This window comes from Drosophila obscura, unplaced genomic scaffold (genome assembly GCF_018151105.1).
Source record: "Drosophila obscura isolate BZ-5 IFL unplaced genomic scaffold, ASM1815110v1 contig_87, whole genome shotgun sequence".
Taxonomy (NCBI): Eukaryota; Metazoa; Arthropoda; class Insecta; order Diptera; family Drosophilidae; genus Drosophila; species Drosophila obscura.
The window spans coordinates 1,436,755-1,455,269 of record NW_024542880.1 but is presented as its reverse complement, the minus strand read 5'-3'; the positions used below and the strand labels follow the sequence as shown (position 1 = coordinate 1,455,269).

Below are 18,515 nucleotides of genomic sequence, written 5' to 3'. Positions count from 1 at the left end.
GATGAATAAATGAGGACAGAATTTAAATTTAATATAGGCAAATGGGGAAATGAGAAATACAAAATAAAAACAGGGGTATGAGGATGGACACACAGAGACATTGACTCACCTTTCGCTGTCTGGTGTCTCCTGTGAATCAAGACGAGCATCAGAAACGTTGCGTTGGTCTGCGGTCTCATATATACCATCATCTTCCTGTTGTAAATGAGTATGCGATGAGTGATGCGAAGAGTGGGGACCATGCGTGGCATGTCCGTGAGCGTGAGAATGATGCGTGTGATGTCCAAATGTATGCGGTGAGTGTGACTGATGTGGTGCATGTCGACCTGCTGGTGTCGGCTGTCGGTAGCGGCTGCCATAAGCAAATCGCGACTCCTCATCGGAACGGGGACGACAGCGACTGCTGTACGAAGAATGAATTGTAGCGGTTTTCTGAGTTTGTGCTAGTTGCTGATTGGAGCTGTAGCGATAGGGATAAAACAGAGGCAAGCAAATAATCGAATGCGTTAGTGTCAAATCTGATAACTAGAATTGAAATGGAAGAGAACGAAACTGAAAGTGAGTCGATGCCGAAATTGATTAAGAACTGTGAGTTGTGTTTATAGTTTTAACAAATAACGTTAACATCGACACCACATTGGTTTTGGTTATGTAAAAATGTAAAAGTGATAATGTAAATAATTAAAGGAAGTTTAGTCAATATTCACTGGCTCAAGACTGTCAGCCCACAAGATGAGATTTGAAGTCAGTGTAGACGTGCTACGTATGGGCAACGAACCTTTATCACACAAGGTATTCCAGCCTGAAGCCTGCAAGAAATGCAAATAAAAATTTGCGTTGGCTTGAGTTGCATTTTTGATACTGAAGTCACAACCGGCAATAGCTTTTATGCTGTTGACGGTACAAGGTCAGGTTGCTGTTTACACGTACATCGAGAATTCTTTTATGCTTGTGTTGATGCGATTGTGTATGTGTATGTGCGAACATATATAAGGTCTTTGTGTCTATGTAGGACAGTTCTAAAGCCATAAATTACATTAGGTAATCAAGCTCCTGCGCTACGGTTGAATTTACGTAACAGTAACAATATCAGATTATGAATTTAGGCAAACAGAATCGTATCAATAATTGTGATTAATGATGAGCATGATTTCATTGGCTATTTCTATAGCATAAGTACAAGAGCAGATCAGATAGATGTAGAAACATCGAGGAATGAATCAAATAGTGTATGCAAGTTACTATGTAGCTTATCAGGGTCTGAATATTTTGTGACGTGAAACATATAAATAAAAAAAATGCTTGAAAATTATGCAGATAATGCGTTAATCATTTGTTAGACTTGGTAAACTAATATATTTAATCATAATTGGCACTAACCCTTGTGAGGACTCACTACAAGCGGCGGAACTATCTAATCTATAGTGGCGATCACCATCTGTTTCCGACATGCGTATATCCTCGGAGCCGCTGGGACTCATGTGTCGCGACGAGTGATGCTCAAGCTGCCGTATAAGATCCTCCAAGTTACGTATACGCAAGGGTCCTGTTGAGGGAGCGTCATCCTCGTCTGGTTGCTGTTGTTGTAATGATAAAGGGGGCGGTTGATGCAATTGGTGTTGCGAGCGATGGTGATGCAGCATCGCACTGCCATGCCCCATACCCCCAGCAATAACAGCTGATCCACCCCCAGCACCTAAGCTCGATCCCAGACCCAGGCCACCAAGGCCAGATCCGCTGCCGTCAAGTAATATGGCGTGTACAGCGGTATTGTCACAAACATTTTCCCTGGAACTGGACTTAGATCCACTAGTGCGCTTGTATGGTTCTGCGGAATATCCTAACTGTGCGCTGCTACAATCTTGTAATGTTTTACGCAACATTTCTTCGCTGAGGCTCCCACTGCCAACGGGTGTGTTACCGGTTCCTGTACCACGATGCGTGGCCGCATTTCGCAGAGCCTCCAAAATATCCTCATGGTATCCGTTGAGGGACTTAAGCGTACGTTCGACTTCGGAGGCAGCCACTCCACCGCTCGTTGATGCCAGCGTCCCGTCCTGGGTAATCAGCTCAAGATTGTCCGACTGGTTATCGTCTCCCCATTTGTCTTTAAGTTGCTCTCCGTGTACGAGCCCATAGCCGTGTTTCTTTAAAATACCCTTCTCTGTGGCGCCCAATATTATTCGATTGAGTTCGTAGTGAGTGTTAAGATCCAATGTACATGTAAAAGAATATATAAATTTTGTACAGACAAACACGAGACTGCGCAGTACATAAGTCATACATGAGAGCGCAAAAGAAATCATTTGATTTATTCAATCGTAAGCTCATTTGTAACAAAATAACATAAATCTACATAAATAGTACTCGTAGTATGGTTTATGGTAATGGTGAAAAGTTAAACACCGACGTAGAGTCGCGGTACGTGTGCACTATAATCCCCAATACTCAGTTTCTACATGCATACATATGAATATATGTAATTTTATGGCTTCGGTACCTTAAACAATGTTTTCCTGCTTTCTGTCTATCTCTTTCCACCTAATGACCAATAAGTATTCTAGATGGTTCCATACCCACACAGTCTCACACTGGGTAAAACAGACGCTTCAGCGGTATTTATTTATTTTTCATTTATTTGCACGGGACAAACTATAATCAAGAATCTCTTTCTTATAAAAGATAATAAAACAGAAAACTAGAGGGAACGAGTCCTCTGATTTTGTGGCCGCGACTCTCTTCTATACCCGTACTCAGTCAGAATATATGTGATCTTCTGATTTATGTAGAGTTTTAAAATATTTTATCAGTTTACATATTTTTGATACATGTGTCATCTACATCTACATCACTTCTCACACCAGCGGCGTGTTCTAACTCGTTCTCCGGCAGAGTTCGCACACTCAACGAGGCAAGGCAGAGTGTGTGAGCCAGAAAGAGAATGAGTAGCGGCTGCAGAGTTGAAAGGGGTGGGATAGAAACTGAAAATTAATTTCTTCATTCTGGCTATAATAATGATTCGATCTGAACGAGATTCGGCAATCTGATGGACATGGTCATTCTCTACGATACACACTGTGCAAAACAGCCAATCTAGCGGAATAAAAGTCATAACTTCTAAAATAATAATGCTATATTTTTTAAATTTTTTTTGCTTGATGATTATAAACTAAGACATTTTTAGACAAAAATTTTTTTTTTCATTTTGTATATTAAAAACTAAAATAAATTAATTTTTTATATGCTGCATTTATTTATTGATGACAGTAAAAATATTTAAAAAACGAGAAGAAACGTGTGAGTCGCTTTTTTGGACGCGTTTTCAGTTTTGTTGTATCTTTAAAATTTTGCCTGCCATAGATTTTCGTCCTTTGTGTTTGCGAAAGGGGACGAGAAATGAAATACAATTTTAGCAGTGTGATATCACATGAATCTGGAAACCAAATTTGGTTTCTCTAGCTCCTATAGTCTCTGAGATCTCTGTCAAGACAGACAGACATAGACTCGGCTATTGAAGCTGATCAAGAATATATATAATTTATAGAGTCGGAAACGTTTCCTTCTCTGCGTTACACACATCCACTTTTACCACATATCTAATATACCCCATAGCTCTTTTCGAGTACGGGTATATTTAAGGACTCAGTTCCCAATTATTCAGAGTTTTGACTACATTTTTCAAACGATCTGTTGTAAAAACTGGCCTGGTATTGCGGTCTTAACTATAAAGTATATATATTCCTGATCAGCATCAATAGCCGAGTCGATAGAACCATGTCCGTCAATCCGTCTTGTTGAGCGCCTAGATCTCAAAGACTTTAAGAGCTAGGGCAACCAAATTTGGTTTCCAGGCTCATGTGATGTCAGACTGCTACAAGTGTATTTCAAAATTTTGCCACGCCCCCTTCCGCCCAAACAAAGGACGACAATCTGTGGCAGGCACAATTTTAAAGATTTGATAAAACTGAAAAGGCAGTATGTAGAGAATGACCATATCTACCAGATTGCCGAATCTGAATCAGATCGGATCATAATTAAAGCAATATTAAAGAAATTAATTTTCAGTTACTTCCTCCGCCTCCTCCGCCAAAAGACCCACCATCTCTTTCTCGCTCGCACACTCTGCCTCGTTATGTACGCGAGCGCCCTCTAGCGGAAGAGATGTAGAATATAAATCGAACATGTACAATCTACACGTTAGATGTAGAATATACATAGTAGATGTAGATAACAGATGTAGCAAAAAAATGTAACATTTTTTTTTTTAATTCTAAAATTCTATAAAATCATAAGCTTAAAAATGTATATACTGACTGAGTACGGGTATAAGTAGAGTCGGGTCCCCAGAAGGGACTCACACAGCAAAAATATAAAAACCAATCAAGTTTTTGTAATTTACAAGCCAAATCTGTTGAGTGTAAAAAGAGGGGGGGAATTTGTTAATTACATGCAAAAACATATGTTTTAAATGCTTTAAATGATCACAGCTGAGCGAATATCAATAAAATATTTAAAATTATCGGTAGCCTAACTAGTGTATTGTATTTTTATATATCAAAATTTTACTTTTATTCCGCTAGATTGTCTGTTTTTTAGTATTTAAGATTTTCGTCCTTTGTGGGGCGGGGCTAAATTTTGAAACAAACTTGATTTAGTCTGATTTCACATAAGTCTTGAAACAAAATTTGGTTGCTCTAGATTTTATTGTCTCTGAGAACTAGACGTCACACAAGACGGACGGACAGACGGACATGGCTTTATCAACTCGGCTGATCAAGAATAAATATACTTTATAGGGTCGGAAACGTTTCCTATTCTCTGCATTACACGCATCAACTTTTATCAAAAATCGAATACGAGGGCTGCCCGATAAGTTTCCAGCCTCACAATGAAGACGACCTCCTACGTTAACCAAACCGCCAAAATTTCAGCCATCACCTGTGGCTTTTGCATCAGTGCTTTTGTAAAAATGGAAAAAGTTGAAAATCATGCGGTCAAAATATATTCTTTTTTTGAAGGGATATACGCCTACCCAAATTAAAACCGAGATGGACGCTATCTATGGGAACTTTTCACTATTATTTGCAACTGTAAAATCTGGGCTGCAGAATTTATGGGTGGACGTATGAGCTTGGAACATCAGACACCTCCGAGACACTCAAAAACTGTGACCACTGACGAAAACATCACCAAAATTCACACAATTTTTCTAGACGATCGCCAACTCAAAGTAAGAGAGATCACCAAGATGTCTAAAGACCACGTTCGCCATAGTTTGAACCACGAATTGGACATGAGAAAGCGTTCGGCACGTTGTCTGCCGCGTTTGCTCACTTTTGATCAAAAGCGTGTTCGAATGAAAGATTGCAAGTTTCTTTTGGCGATGTTTACGCGTTATACATCAGAGTTTTGGCGCCGACTCATAACTGTAGATGAATCATAGATAGACCACTATATTCCAGAAACAAATTCGAATAAAAACTGTGGATTGCGAAGGTTTATCTGCCACCAAATAAGCGAAAGCTGTTATTTTGCTGGAAAAGTGATGGCAACAGTTTTTTTGGGATAGTCGTGGAGTTATATACGCTTGCTTTGGGATAAGCTAATGACAAATTTATATACGGACTGAGTACGGGTATTAAAGTAGTGTCGCGTCCATAGGAGCGACTCACACGCTCCTTCTCGTTTTTCATTGTGCAAGTCATAGCTTAATTTGGTCGTCAGTCAGTTGTTCGAAGGAAATATATCCCTACTTTACATTATTACATGAAACACGTTTGTCTAAAAAATATGCTAACATTGGAGGCTTTAAAAAATGTTTTTTTGAAATAATTGTTGCCTTACAAACTTTAAACGAAGAAGGATATACTTCCACAAGAAAAGCAGCATTTCAATTATTAAGCTCTGCCTGCAAAAGTGTTTTTATAGTATGCCTTTGTATTATTTCATAATATTATGCTGTGCTTGAGCCCGTTACAAACATATTACAATCAAAACATATGGACATTATTAAGGGCTCTGAGCATATGCAGAACATGTTGTACATAGTTGAGATGCATGGATCGGGTTCGTGTCATAACGCCCAGTATCATAAAGCCTGTGGGCATTTAATGCAATATTTTTGGAATGCACTGAAGTGGCAAAAAGCGTTGCGATTGAAATGACTACGCCGGGAATTATAAACAAGCAAGCAAATAGAGAAAATCCTCAATTTAAAACGGTACCTATATATTACCAGAGAGCAATATATTTGCTTATATGTTCAATGAAGCAAAGATTTGCAGAAAAAAAGCATTTTTTAAATTTCTCTTTACCCCATGGAAAATTTAAATTTCATCCACGTAAAAGCAAACATTTCTGCAGCCAATGATTTTTATAATTTGCACGGAACTGAACATGAGATAGATGTGTAGTTCACACTATGCTAAAAACGAACGTTTACGGATTTGGTTTTTGCATATAAAGAGTGCAAAGAGTGAAGACTTGGTTACGAACTACGATGAGCTAAGCGCACACAGACTTCTCACATTGGCTCGTTTTCTAAAAACTCGTTGCGTTGTTGAATTTGGCAAAACTTTTGTTACACTTCAATTAGGAATTGATTAAGCTATACACAACCAAAATTTTATAATTTAAAAATTTTTTTTAGTATTTTTAATCGTTGTTCAAAGTTGGACCATTTTTCTGTTTTTGAAAAAATGAAGAAATAAGTGCTCAAAAGGCAAAGGTTAATGCATATTTCTCAAAAAGTACTCAAGCTCGGAGAACATTTTTTATACCCGTACTCAAAAAAGAGTTAAGGGGTATATTAGATTTGTGGTAAAAGCGGATGTGTGCAACGCAGAGAAGGAAAGGCGGGATATAAAAAAAAGGCCATATTTGGACTGCACGAAAAAATAGTTGCGATGTTCAGCAAACAAACAAAAGAAAAAATCATTACCACAATTGAGCCTTTTAGGAGATATTAGTTATTTTCCATTCCAACCAATGCTAACTAAACGGCCCTACGTAGTCGGCCATTAGAGAACGCTGCAGAGATGATGCTCAATATATTTTTTGTTTCAAATTCTAACTAGCTAACAATTAACAAACTCATTCATAAGGTATAAATACGTCAATTTTAGGTTAGCCCCTTGCTATAAACATATATGCATATGCACTTAATTAAATATTTTCATATTTAACGAGGCAAGTTTCCCAATTTTCAAATAAGGCAAGCATTTCAGAGGAATATACTAATTTTAAGTCTGGAACGCTGCATCAGTGGCCAAGCCTATATAGCCATGTCTTTCTGTCCGACTTGCTGAGTGCCTAGTTCCCAGAGACTATAAGACCTACTAAATTTTTTTTCAGACTCATGTATGTATCAAGCTGTTACAAGTGTATTTACCAACCTTCTTCCGCCACCACAAAGATCGAAAATCTGTGGCATCCACAATTCGAAAGATATTAAAACGCAGTATCGTAGAAAATTACCATATCCACGAGATTGCGGAATCTAGATCAGATCGGATAAATATTATAGCCAGAAAGAAGAAATTAATTTTCTGTTGGTTCCCCCTCCTTCTCCAGCGCTGCTGACGCTACTGATTCTCTTTCTCGCTCGCACACTCCTCCGAGCTCAGTGTGCGAGCAACCCCTAGTGGAGGGTATGTAGAATATAAATGGTACATCTATAATCTACATGTTAGATGTAAAATATACATTGTAGATGTAGATAACAGATGTAGAAAAAAAAATGTAAAAAAATTCATCCTGAAGTAAATGATGCAAGATGTAAGCAAAAAATGTCCGCAAAACCAAAAAGAGAGATGAAAATTATTCTTTTTTGTTTTGCAACAATATATGCCGCCACCAACAAAATCACTTCATCATCAGAGTGCATTTTTTTCCTTTTTTAATTTTAGCAGAATTTTACAGTTGCCTCTGTTTACAAAACACAGCTGATTCATCAACCCTGTTTTAGCTAGAATAGAATAACTAGCAAATTCCTTGCCGAAATTTTCCGCGGTGCTGGCCTTATGACAGGAATTTTTAAATTCCGCGGTGCTGGAAACTATGCTTTACTTGGAATCTGCAGTGAAAGCTATTGCATTTATTAAATATCGATAGCATTAATATCGTCATCAATCAGTTACACTACCTGACACGATTTTTCTTCAAGGAAACAAACCTACTTTTTCTGAAGGATTTAGGATTTGAAATTGTTTCATGCTATTTTCTTTTTACTGCTGACATTTTTGGAATATTAGTTATGGTGCGGTGTGGTTTGTGTGCGAATAACTGGCCAAAGTGTTGTGTCCTGCTAATGATATCTTCAGATTTCTATATGTATGTACATACAGCACGAAAATGTGAAAGTTTTGGGGGCAACAATGAATCGAAAGACACTCTGGTTTGGTCCCAGTCCAAGTCCAACAACGGTTCAGAGTTCAATTAAACGAACAGCACCAAATGGTACAAAGTAAAATTAACAACAAATTGTTTTAATAGTGCTTAATGCTGCAACTACACAAAGGATTTAAAAAAATGTAAACGAAACTGGTATTTTTTAAAGCTTTTTTCAGAAGCTGATAAATGCCTTTATAAAGTTAACCTAAACGCTTTGTAGAATTTAGTAAACATTTCGCCCTGCACTCTTCCGCCCCCACAAAGTACGAGAATCTGTGGAATTCACAATTTCAAAGATACGAGAAAACGAAAAACGCAGTATAATGGAAAATGACCAGATTGCCGAATCTGGATCAGATCGGAATTTTATTATAGCTAGAATAAGAAAATAATTTTCTGTTGCTATCCACACCGCTCTCAGCGATGCAGCTGCTACTCGTTCTCTTTTTCGCTCGATCACTCTACATCGTTCAGTGTGCGTGCGCCCCCAAGCGGAGGAGATGTAGAATCTACACTGTAAATGTATGTATATGACAGATGAAGCTCACAAATATTCTGAAAAGTACGGGTATAAAAGTAAAGTCGTGGTCACTGATGCGACTCACAAGGTTCCCTTTTTTTTAATGCATTTTTTCAGAGTAAGCGCTTCTTTTTTTCACATAACTTAAGTGTCCGACCAACCAAGCAATGACTGTTTTGGCATTTTTATACCCGTACTCAAAAAGAGTTAAGGGGTATATTAGATTTGTGGTAAAAGTGGATGTGTGTAACGCAGAGAAGGAAACGTTTCCGACCCCATAAAGTATATATATTCTTGATCAGCAGCAATAGCCGATTCGATATAGCCATGTCTGTCAGTCCGTCCGTCAATCCGTCTTGTTGAGCGCCTAGATCTCAAAGACTATAGGAGCTAGGGCAAACATATTTGATTTCCAGGCTCATGTGATGTCAGACTGCTACAAGTGTATTTCAAAATTTCGCCCCGCCCTTTACCGCCCCCACAAAGAACGAAAATGTGTAGCAGGCACAGTTTTAAAAATACCAGAAAAGCAAAAACGCAGTATCGTAGAGACTGCCCATATCTACCAGATGGCCGAATCTGAATCATATCGGATCATAATTATAGCCAGAATGAAAAAATTAAATGTTCAGTTGCTTCCCCCGCCACCACAGCCATAGACAGGCTACTCATTCTCATTCTCTTTCTCGCTCGCACACTCTGCCTCGTTCAGTGCGCGAGCAACCCCTAGCGGAGGAGATGTAGAATCTAAATGGTACATGTAGAATCTACATGTTAGATGTAGAATAGACATTGTATATGTAGATGTAGATGCAGATGTAGCAAAAAAATGTAAAATTTTTTTTTTTTTTCTAAAATTCTAAAAAATCATAAGCTCAAAAATGTATATATTGACTGAGTACGGGTATAAGTAGATTCGTGTCCCCAGAAACGACTCACACGTTCCTTCTTGTTCGTTTTGGGTTTGTTTAACGAATTATTTGCATTCTTCTAATGCATTACATTTGCACTAGCCAACAAAGAAAAAGTTGTAATGGAATTTTGATTGCGGTTTAAACTAAATCTTTGGTTTGACATTTGTTTGGAAATAAATAATTTCCTTAATGCCCCAAAATGATTTGATATTCGTTAATTATATCCTCTTTCTATAATTTTTTTATTATTATAATATTTAATTCATTCCATTGTACCAACCTACTTATACCCTGTTATACATATATTTTTGATTTTTTTTTATAATTTTTATATAAGATATGTTTTGCGCTCCGCATTTTTCTTTTATTTTGCTTAAACAGCCGGTGATTTTATCATTTTTTATCTTTAAATTAACTCTCCTACTAACTAAAATGAAAATCAATCTTTACCGCGGGTGCATGCCTAATAATTGTGTAAAAACACAACTTATTTGATTAATTTTGTGCGTCGGATAGTTGTGTGTCTCTTTATCACCTAACTCTCAATAACTGTTCTTTCTCTCTCGCTCTTGTAACTTTCTGTGCAGTAACGCTCTCACTTATAAGCTGTTGCTGCAACCACTCTTCTCTCTTATCTTATTGTTACCGATTTCGCTTTAAGCATTGCTCTAAGCATCTGCTCTGCACATTGGTCTGACTGCTATTTGTTTTGAACTTTTTATACCCGTACTCAAAAAAGAGTAGATGTTGAGTAGAGTAGAGTAGATGTAGATAACAGATGTAGCAAAAAAATGTAAAATGTACAATTTTGTTTTTAAATTCTAAAATTCTAAAAAATCATATGCTCAAAAATGTATATGCTGACTGAGTACGGGTATAAGTAGAGTCGCGTCCCCAGAAGCGACTCGCACGTTCGTTCTCGTTTTTTCCTCGAATTAAAAAAATAAAAGACATTATGGAATTTTCTGTCGTCTGCGCCAAAAAATCCTGCAAGAAGCAGATCACCCATGACCAGCCCAATATCCCTTGCTGGCTTTGCGAAAGGGTAGTGCAAGCAAAATGTGTAGGGATCTCGGGCCGTGTAGGTGATGACATTTCCCAAAACAACGGCCTGCATTATAGTTGTGAGGAATGCCGTGCTGTGGAAAACGACATGCGTTTGTTCATGAGGCAGACGCGGAAAGGCTTAAAAGAGCTGATCGTAGGCTTTAAACAGCAATATGATCGGCTCTTGGCCATGGACACTCAGTTCAGCAGTTTACAGCTGCTGGCAGTGTCTCTGAGGCGCAAGAAGTCTACTCAGCGGGACTTGCAAGTGCCGACTGCCTCATGTCCGCCGGCAGCCGAAAAACTTACTCCGACCACTCCCTTAGTGCAGCAGTTGATTACGTTTTTAACCCCACATTCTCGTCCCATGTTATTGTGTTTACCGAGACCTGGTTAAAGCCGGACATCCATAGTTCCGAAGTTTAAAAACTTGTTCTTCCTCGCTATCAGATAAAGACCATATGATAGTTATTGGTGATTTCAATTTGCCAGGTACTGTTTGGTCTTCGGTAAACGAGTCTAATAACCTTGTGCCCATGTCACGACATGAATTTATCGACGGCTTGCTAGACCTATCCCTGTCTCAAGTCAACCATGTGAAAAATTCCTTGGGTCGATTGCTTGATCTGTGCTTTGTCTCGGATCCGACCATAGCGTTGTTAACCCGAGCCCTTCCGCTCAGTATACCTGAAGACTCCTACCATCCTACATTCGAAGTGTCAGTCGATATTGGCCCTACTCTATTGGATCGAATGGGTAGGCTATCTGAACGTGTCCGCTGCTTTATTAAAGCCGAGTTTACGAAGCTTAATAACCTTATTAGGGATTTTGATTGGTCCGCTCTGTACTTGTGCACTGACGTTATGAAAGGCACAAGCATTTTTTACAATGTACTTGACACATTTTTTGATTCTTGTGTCCCACTTTCTTGTCCGGTTAGATCTGGAAAGCCTCCATGGCTTACCAAAGAGTTATCCAGTCTAAAAAATTTAAAATCAACACTTTATAAAAAATTTCGAGAAGTTGGTTCTCCCTCTTCTCTTTCTCACTATGTAATAGCTCGGTCAAATTTTCCGTTCTTAACGCTCAATGCTATAAAAACTACCTATCTCGATGCAGGATACGATTTTCACAGGACCCTTAACAGTTTTACAGCTTCGTAAATAGTAAGCGTAGAACGTCCGCACATCCATCCTCGCTATCATTTCTCAATATGTCAGCAAACAATGATCAGGCAATTGCCGATCTTTTTGCCAAATTTTTCCAAACAACCTATTCTCATGAAAGCTACTCTGGTCAGCCGTATCCATACAGTTTGCCAAGGTCGAATGGCATTTTCAGCACCTTATTAAATGCAAGCTCACTGCTTCATGATCTTCGACTAGTTAAGCCAGTGTTTTCACTAGGTCCTGACGGAGTTCCCGGCTGTGTACTCAGGTACTGTGGCGAAGTTCTGTGTGGACCCCTGCTTAAACTATTCACCCTATCCATTAACTCTTCATGCTTCCCCCCCATCTGGAAGGAATCTTTTATTATTCCGCTCCATAAGAAAGGTAGCAAGTTAGATGCGAATAATTATAGAGGTATATCTAAGTTATCCGCTATTCCTAAAATGTTTAAAAAAAATGTTAGCTCCGCATTTGCAACATCTCTGCAAATCACTTATATCTCCGTCTCAGCACGGATTTATAAGGCGGCGATCAACAACCACCAATTTATTAGAGTTTACCTGTTTTATCATTAAAGGCTTCCAAGGTAACTTGCAGACGGATGTTATTTACACTGATTTCAGTAAAGCATTCGATTCTGTAAACCATTCCCTTCTAGCACAAAAACTTGACCTTTTAGGGTTTCTGCCTAATCTTTTGAGATGGATTTCTAGCTACCTTCGTTCTAGGTCTCAAAGAGTCCTCTTCAAAAACTCATTCTCTTCACCTGTTAAGGTTACTTCTGGAGTACCACAGGGCAGCCATCTAGGCCCCCTACTATTCACACTCTTTATTAATGACCTGCCTTCAGTATTAACAAACTCTCGAGTACTCAGGTATGCGGATGATGTTAAACTCTGCGTCCAGTATAATGACATTTCATTTCACTCTCGCTTGCAATCCGATCTCAATAACTTTCAGTCATGGTGTTGTGCAAATATGTTACACCTAAATGCCTCGAAATGCAAAGTAATGACATTTCATCGCTCCAGCCCCTTTTTGGCTTCTTATAGCCTCTGCGGTGGTTCTCTTGAGAGAATTACCTTGGTTGATGATCTTGGTGTTAAACTAGACCCAAAGTTCAAGTTTTCTGAACACATTTCTACCATGGTAAATAAGGCCATGGGCGTGCTTGGGTTTATAAAGAGGTGGTCAAAGGAATTCGACGACCCCTATATAACGAAGACTCTCTATATCTCGCTTTTTCGTCCGATTTTAGAGTACGGCTCTTGTGTATGGTGCCCCCAGTACAAAGTACACAAGGACCGTATATAATCAGTCCAGAAGAACTTTACTTTTTGCTCTGCGTGGCCTTAACTGGGATGCAGGTGTGAGACTGCCATCTTACCCTCGTAGATTGCTTTTAATAAACCTTCCAACCTTAGTTAGTCGTAGAAAAATGGTTGGTGTGATTTTTATGCAATGTTCAAATAATTTAAATCTGGCCTGCTTTAAAATATCCCTACAAATTGCAAAAAGAGGGAAACCATTCACAGACGGGGAGTACATCAAAGATTGCTTTGAATGTGGACGCGAAGAATTGTTTTGTGATTTCCAAAATAAAACGGAAATCATGAAGAAAATCAAAGATTTGCCATTATCTGCAAAAACCATACAGGATTGAACTGCTAAAATGTCTTCAAATGTAACCCATATGCAAGTGGCAGATATCCAACTAGCTTCTACTTTATCACTTGCTAAAGATGAGTCTTGCGACATAAAACACACTGCACAATAGGCTGGGCCAAAAAATTCTTTTTTCGAAATTGAAACGGGACTCCCCCTAGTTTTGTTACCTTGGACTTAATAGTAATTTACATGTTATTATTATTTTTTTTTTGTAGATGTTTCTACCGAATTTTACAAAAAATTGGAATCAAGAAAATTAAAAAAAAAATGTTTGCTGAATGAGTTGGATAATTGGTGAAATCTGTTACATATATATTAATACCATTCATATCGTCATTAATCAGTTATTGGCACTAAAAAACCTGCACAAGTTTTTGCGAACTAGTTAACTAAATATATCAACCTTAGCTGAACTTCTTAATTTTCACCAATCGTTAATTTTTTAACAGTAACTAAAAAAATAAAAATACCTTATTATCAATATGAACTAGTTTCTAAGTTTCAATATTATTTAAAAAAACCGACGAATTCAATTTTTTTTAATGTATATTTACCAAACAATTTTTATTTTCTTTTCGTGGTAGCAACCCCCAAACATTAACCTAAAAATTATTATTTATTGAATATCAAAGAACAGAATTATGGGGTGTCCCCTTGAAAAAAAAAAAATGTTTTGGTTTAATTTTGGCCCAGCCTACTGCACAAGTTACCCTTTTCGTCAGGTATATGTTATCACATGGTCCAAAAGAAGAAATACTGGGATTGCTGCCGCTCTCAGGACAAACTCGTGGAGAGGATATAGCAAATACTGTGCAGAAATGCTTGGAAAGATTTAAAGTCGATATAAATAAAATAGTTCTATAAAAACTGATGGAGCCAGAAGTATGACAGGAATACATAAAGGGGTAATAACGATTCTTCGGAAAAAAATAAAGCACGAAATTTTAGCATTCCACTGCATAATTCATCAGGAGGCTCTGTGTGCTCAAACATTTCCATCCGAAATAGTTGAGGTCATGAGCTTGGTAATTAGGATCATTAACAGCATTTTGGCAAAAGCTCTCTACCATCGCCAGTTTCAGGAATTACTTGAAGAATTAGACAGCAAGTATTCTGATTTACTTCTGCACAATAAAGAGCGATGGCTCTCCAGGGGTAACGTATTGAAACTTTTTGCCTCTTGCTTGAGTGAAATAAAAACATTCTTGAATCAAAAAGGCATTGTTCATCCCGAATTAAGAGAAGACAAATGGCTGCAAAAATTGGAACTTCATGGTAGATATCACAAAGAAATTAAATGAGCTCAAGGTAAAACTATAAGGGAAGGGAAACCCAGCGTATACCTTGCTTGAGGAATTGGCTTAGAGAGCTTCAGAGAGGTGCAGAAGTTGGCATTTGGAGTTTAAACGATCTTCGGGTCAACATATTCGTGCGTTTTTATATCAATAAATATTATTTCTTAAAAAATAAAATGTAGATCCTCATCAACTGCAATGATATTAACTCAAACATTTAAGAGGCTCTTTGAAAAATGAAAAATTTTGTAAATTGCGAATTTTGGCTCTTCCGTCTCAAAAGGTTGCCGACCCCTGCCATAGGCTGACGCGTCCGTGGTTAAATCAAAGGGTTTTTTAAAGTCAGGATACATCAACATAACATCCTCTGATGCAAGGGTGTTCCTGAGTTTTTGGAACGCATGGCGTTAGGCCTCATTAAGGTGAACCACGATTTTTTTGGACCTATATTTTCTCCCTTCAAGATGTATGAAAGGGGTTTCGCAATCGCGGCGAAATATTTTATGAAGCAACGGTAGTAGCTTGCCAAGCCCAGAAAGGACCTGACTGCAAATACTGTGTTTGGCTCAGCGTAATTTTGGATAGCCTCTACCTTCTGTGGGTTTGTTCTTATGCCATTGCTTGTCACAATAAACCCGAGGCACTCGACGCTTTCTTTAAAGAACTGCGACTTTTCTTGTGCTACTCTCATATTAGCCTCGGAAAGCCATTCAACATGTTTCACGTGGTCGTCTAGGGTCTTGGAAAAGACAATTACGTCATCAACGTAAACGTAGCACGTTTTGCCGATTTGTTCGCGCAAAACATCATCGATTGCCTTTTGGAAAATGCTTCCGCCATTTCGAAGACCAAATGGCAGTCGGCAAAACTCGTATTTCCCTCCATGCACGGAAAAGGAAGTTTTCTCTCGGTCACGCTCCGCCAAAGTTATTTGGTGGTAACCGGATTTCAAGTAGAATGTCGTGAAATATTTTGCTGACCCCAGGTTTGTTAAGATCATCGAGATGCTCGGCATGGGGTATTTATCAGTCACTGTCTTCTGGTTTAGCTTCCGAAAGTTCATTACTAGACGTTTCTTCTTGTTGCCCTCCTCGTCAGTGCCAAAAGTCCACCACCCATATGGGGCTATTATATGGTGATTTGGACTTGCGGATAATGATAACAGGAGGCCTTAAGAGGTTCTTGACCTCTGATTCCACAAAATCTGCAACCCCTATAGGGTAAGGGTATAGCTTGGAGTATAAGGGTTCGTTGTCCACCGTGCGAATGGTGGCCACGACCGAAGAATGCCGCACTCCTTCTATTCAACATCTTTATAAATCTCTCTTTTACCACTGGAGGTGCATCGACGTCCACGACAATAGTATGGTAGACGTCAGTGCACTTGTGGAATCTGATGACCTCAGTCGTGTTACCGAATTTGAGTGTTCCATCTTTCAGACACAATGTTGCCCCTCTCTGCGTTAGCAGGTCGAGGCCAATTATGCCATCGAAGGATGACAGGGTTTTTAGTAAAAAGAACGGGGTTGTAGTGCCGAATATCGACAGAAGACTTTTCGGTGATCTTATTTGTCCCGTTTACCGAATGCACCGGGAACGGTGTTTCGACTGGGATAGCGCCCCGGAGCCATGCCATAGTTTTTGGACGCACCGGTGTCAATTAAGAGTTTAATGTGTCCAGCAAGGACTTTCCCCTAAAAAATTAATGGCGTCACTTTCATACCCGACCTCCTCGTCAGCTTCTATTTCTGCGATTGCCTCAGCCTCATTGGTCGCTACCTGTGGAAATATGTTCTACTCTTTGCCGCAAACTCCCAGCGGTGCGTTCTGACGCGTTCTGTTTTTTGGTAAAATTGTTATTTCGTTTCGCTGACCCAAAAGGGGTTTTGGTAGGCCGTGGTTTGTTTAAACTTGGATCAAGAAGGGTCCGCCTCCATAGGCTCAGGTGCTTGGCCCTGAGCTCTGGTTTGTTGGTTGGGGCCACTTTGCTGGGCGTTGGATGTGCCCGGACTCTAGCAGTAATGAGGGCTCTTGTAAGAAGTGGGGTCCTGGGCCTTATATTGCTTGGCATTGCCTAGATGTGGCGCCTGGGGTTTGTGCTCACTAAATCTACGGTCTTTCTCCGCCATGGCCCTGGCGTAATTTGCTGCTAGAAGGCAGCGGTCTTCGCTGGATTCTGCTGATTGGCCCAGGGCCAGCGCGGTCGGCAGGTCTTTTGGCCTTGCCGAGAAAACCGGAGTTTTTAAGGCTCTTCTCAAGCCTGAGATGAATACCTCTAAGGCATCCTCCCTGGCTTTGTTATTTAAGACGCTCGCTGCGTGTGCCGTATGGTTCATAATGTTCTTATTAGTCATGAGAGAGCTGTCTCTCGATCTCATCATAGTAATCGGTGAGGGACATATTTCCCTGCCGCATGGTTGCTAGCTTCTGTTGTATCACGCTCACTGGCGTTTTATCAGAATACGAACTTTTTAACCTATTTATTATGGCTTTAAAGTTCAACACCGTGCCAAATGATGACAAAATATTGTTCGCGGCTCCTTTCAACTTTATTTCTGATTATCCCTGTAGTCATATAGTGTCTCGTGCTGCCCTCATAGAGCTCGAACACTTCGTAGGCCTAACTTTTCTCTGCTTTCTATTTATATTCCTCCAAACAAAACCTTCAACATTAAAACTCTGGAAAATAATATTAACTCGAACACCTCAACAATCATTACTGGCGATTTTAATAGCTGGCATCCTTCATGGGGGTCTTCCAGTCACAACAAAAGAGGTAAAATACTACACAGATACATAACGAAAAAGAATCTCATACTCCTCAATGACAAATCTCCAACACATTTTACAACACACAACACTTTCACTCACATTGACTTATCACTTTGTACACCGAACTTAATACCCTATTCTACCTGGAAACGTACTGACGACCTCTGTGGAAGTGACCACTTCCACTTCCCAAAGACCCCGAACGGTTCCCTGGTGGAATAGCTCTCTAAAAAAACTAAAAAGAGAGAAAAATAAACAGACTTATAACTCTAGAAAGCATAATAGACTTCAGAAAGAAGAATGCGTTATTCAGACTACATATCAGAGAAGTTAAAGAGGTAGCAATAGGTGAATTCACATACCATTTTAATCCAAAAACACCAAGTGCAAAAATCTGGTCTAACATACGTTTCTTCTGTGGCTGAAATCCCACAAAGTAGATCCACGCCATATACAACCCCCACTCCACGACGACTACTACAAATACTAACATTATTGCTAACACGTTTGCCCAATTTTGGTCAGATTTCTACCATTCCTTCATCACCCACAAATCAAATATACAAAGACTAACGACTAACGACTAACGTGCATGCTTTAGCACTCCCAACACTAAAACACCGAATAACCCGACACTTCAATAATATTTTCAACTTATACATACCGCAACAATATAAACCAAGCTTAGTCATTCCATTCAATAAAGCCAACTCAGACAAAACTAAACCTGACTCTTGTC

The 18,515-nt window shown here is 39.1% G+C and overlaps 1 protein-coding gene across 6 annotated transcripts in view; it reads right to left on the bottom strand.

The window, feature by feature from the left end:
• Positions 1-18,515, bottom strand: part of LOC111075401 (disintegrin and metalloproteinase domain-containing protein 11) — a 264,670-nt gene that overhangs the window by 14,541 nt on the left and 231,614 nt on the right. For 2 of the 6 annotated variants that reach the window (XM_022368685.2, XM_022368686.2), the window contains exons 22-24: positions 1,381-2,164; positions 779-809; positions 280-460 (exon numbers count right to left, since the gene is read on the bottom strand). In XM_022368685.2, coding sequence (XP_022224377.1) covers positions 377-460; positions 779-809; positions 1,381-2,164 — 899 coding nt within the window. In that variant the 3' untranslated portion in view covers positions 280-376. Of the gene's footprint in view, positions 1-109; positions 461-778; positions 810-1,380; positions 2,165-18,515 lie in introns of those variants that run through there. The other 4 variants (XM_022368684.2, XM_022368682.2, XM_022368689.2 and 1 more) reach the window with 3 other exon arrangements.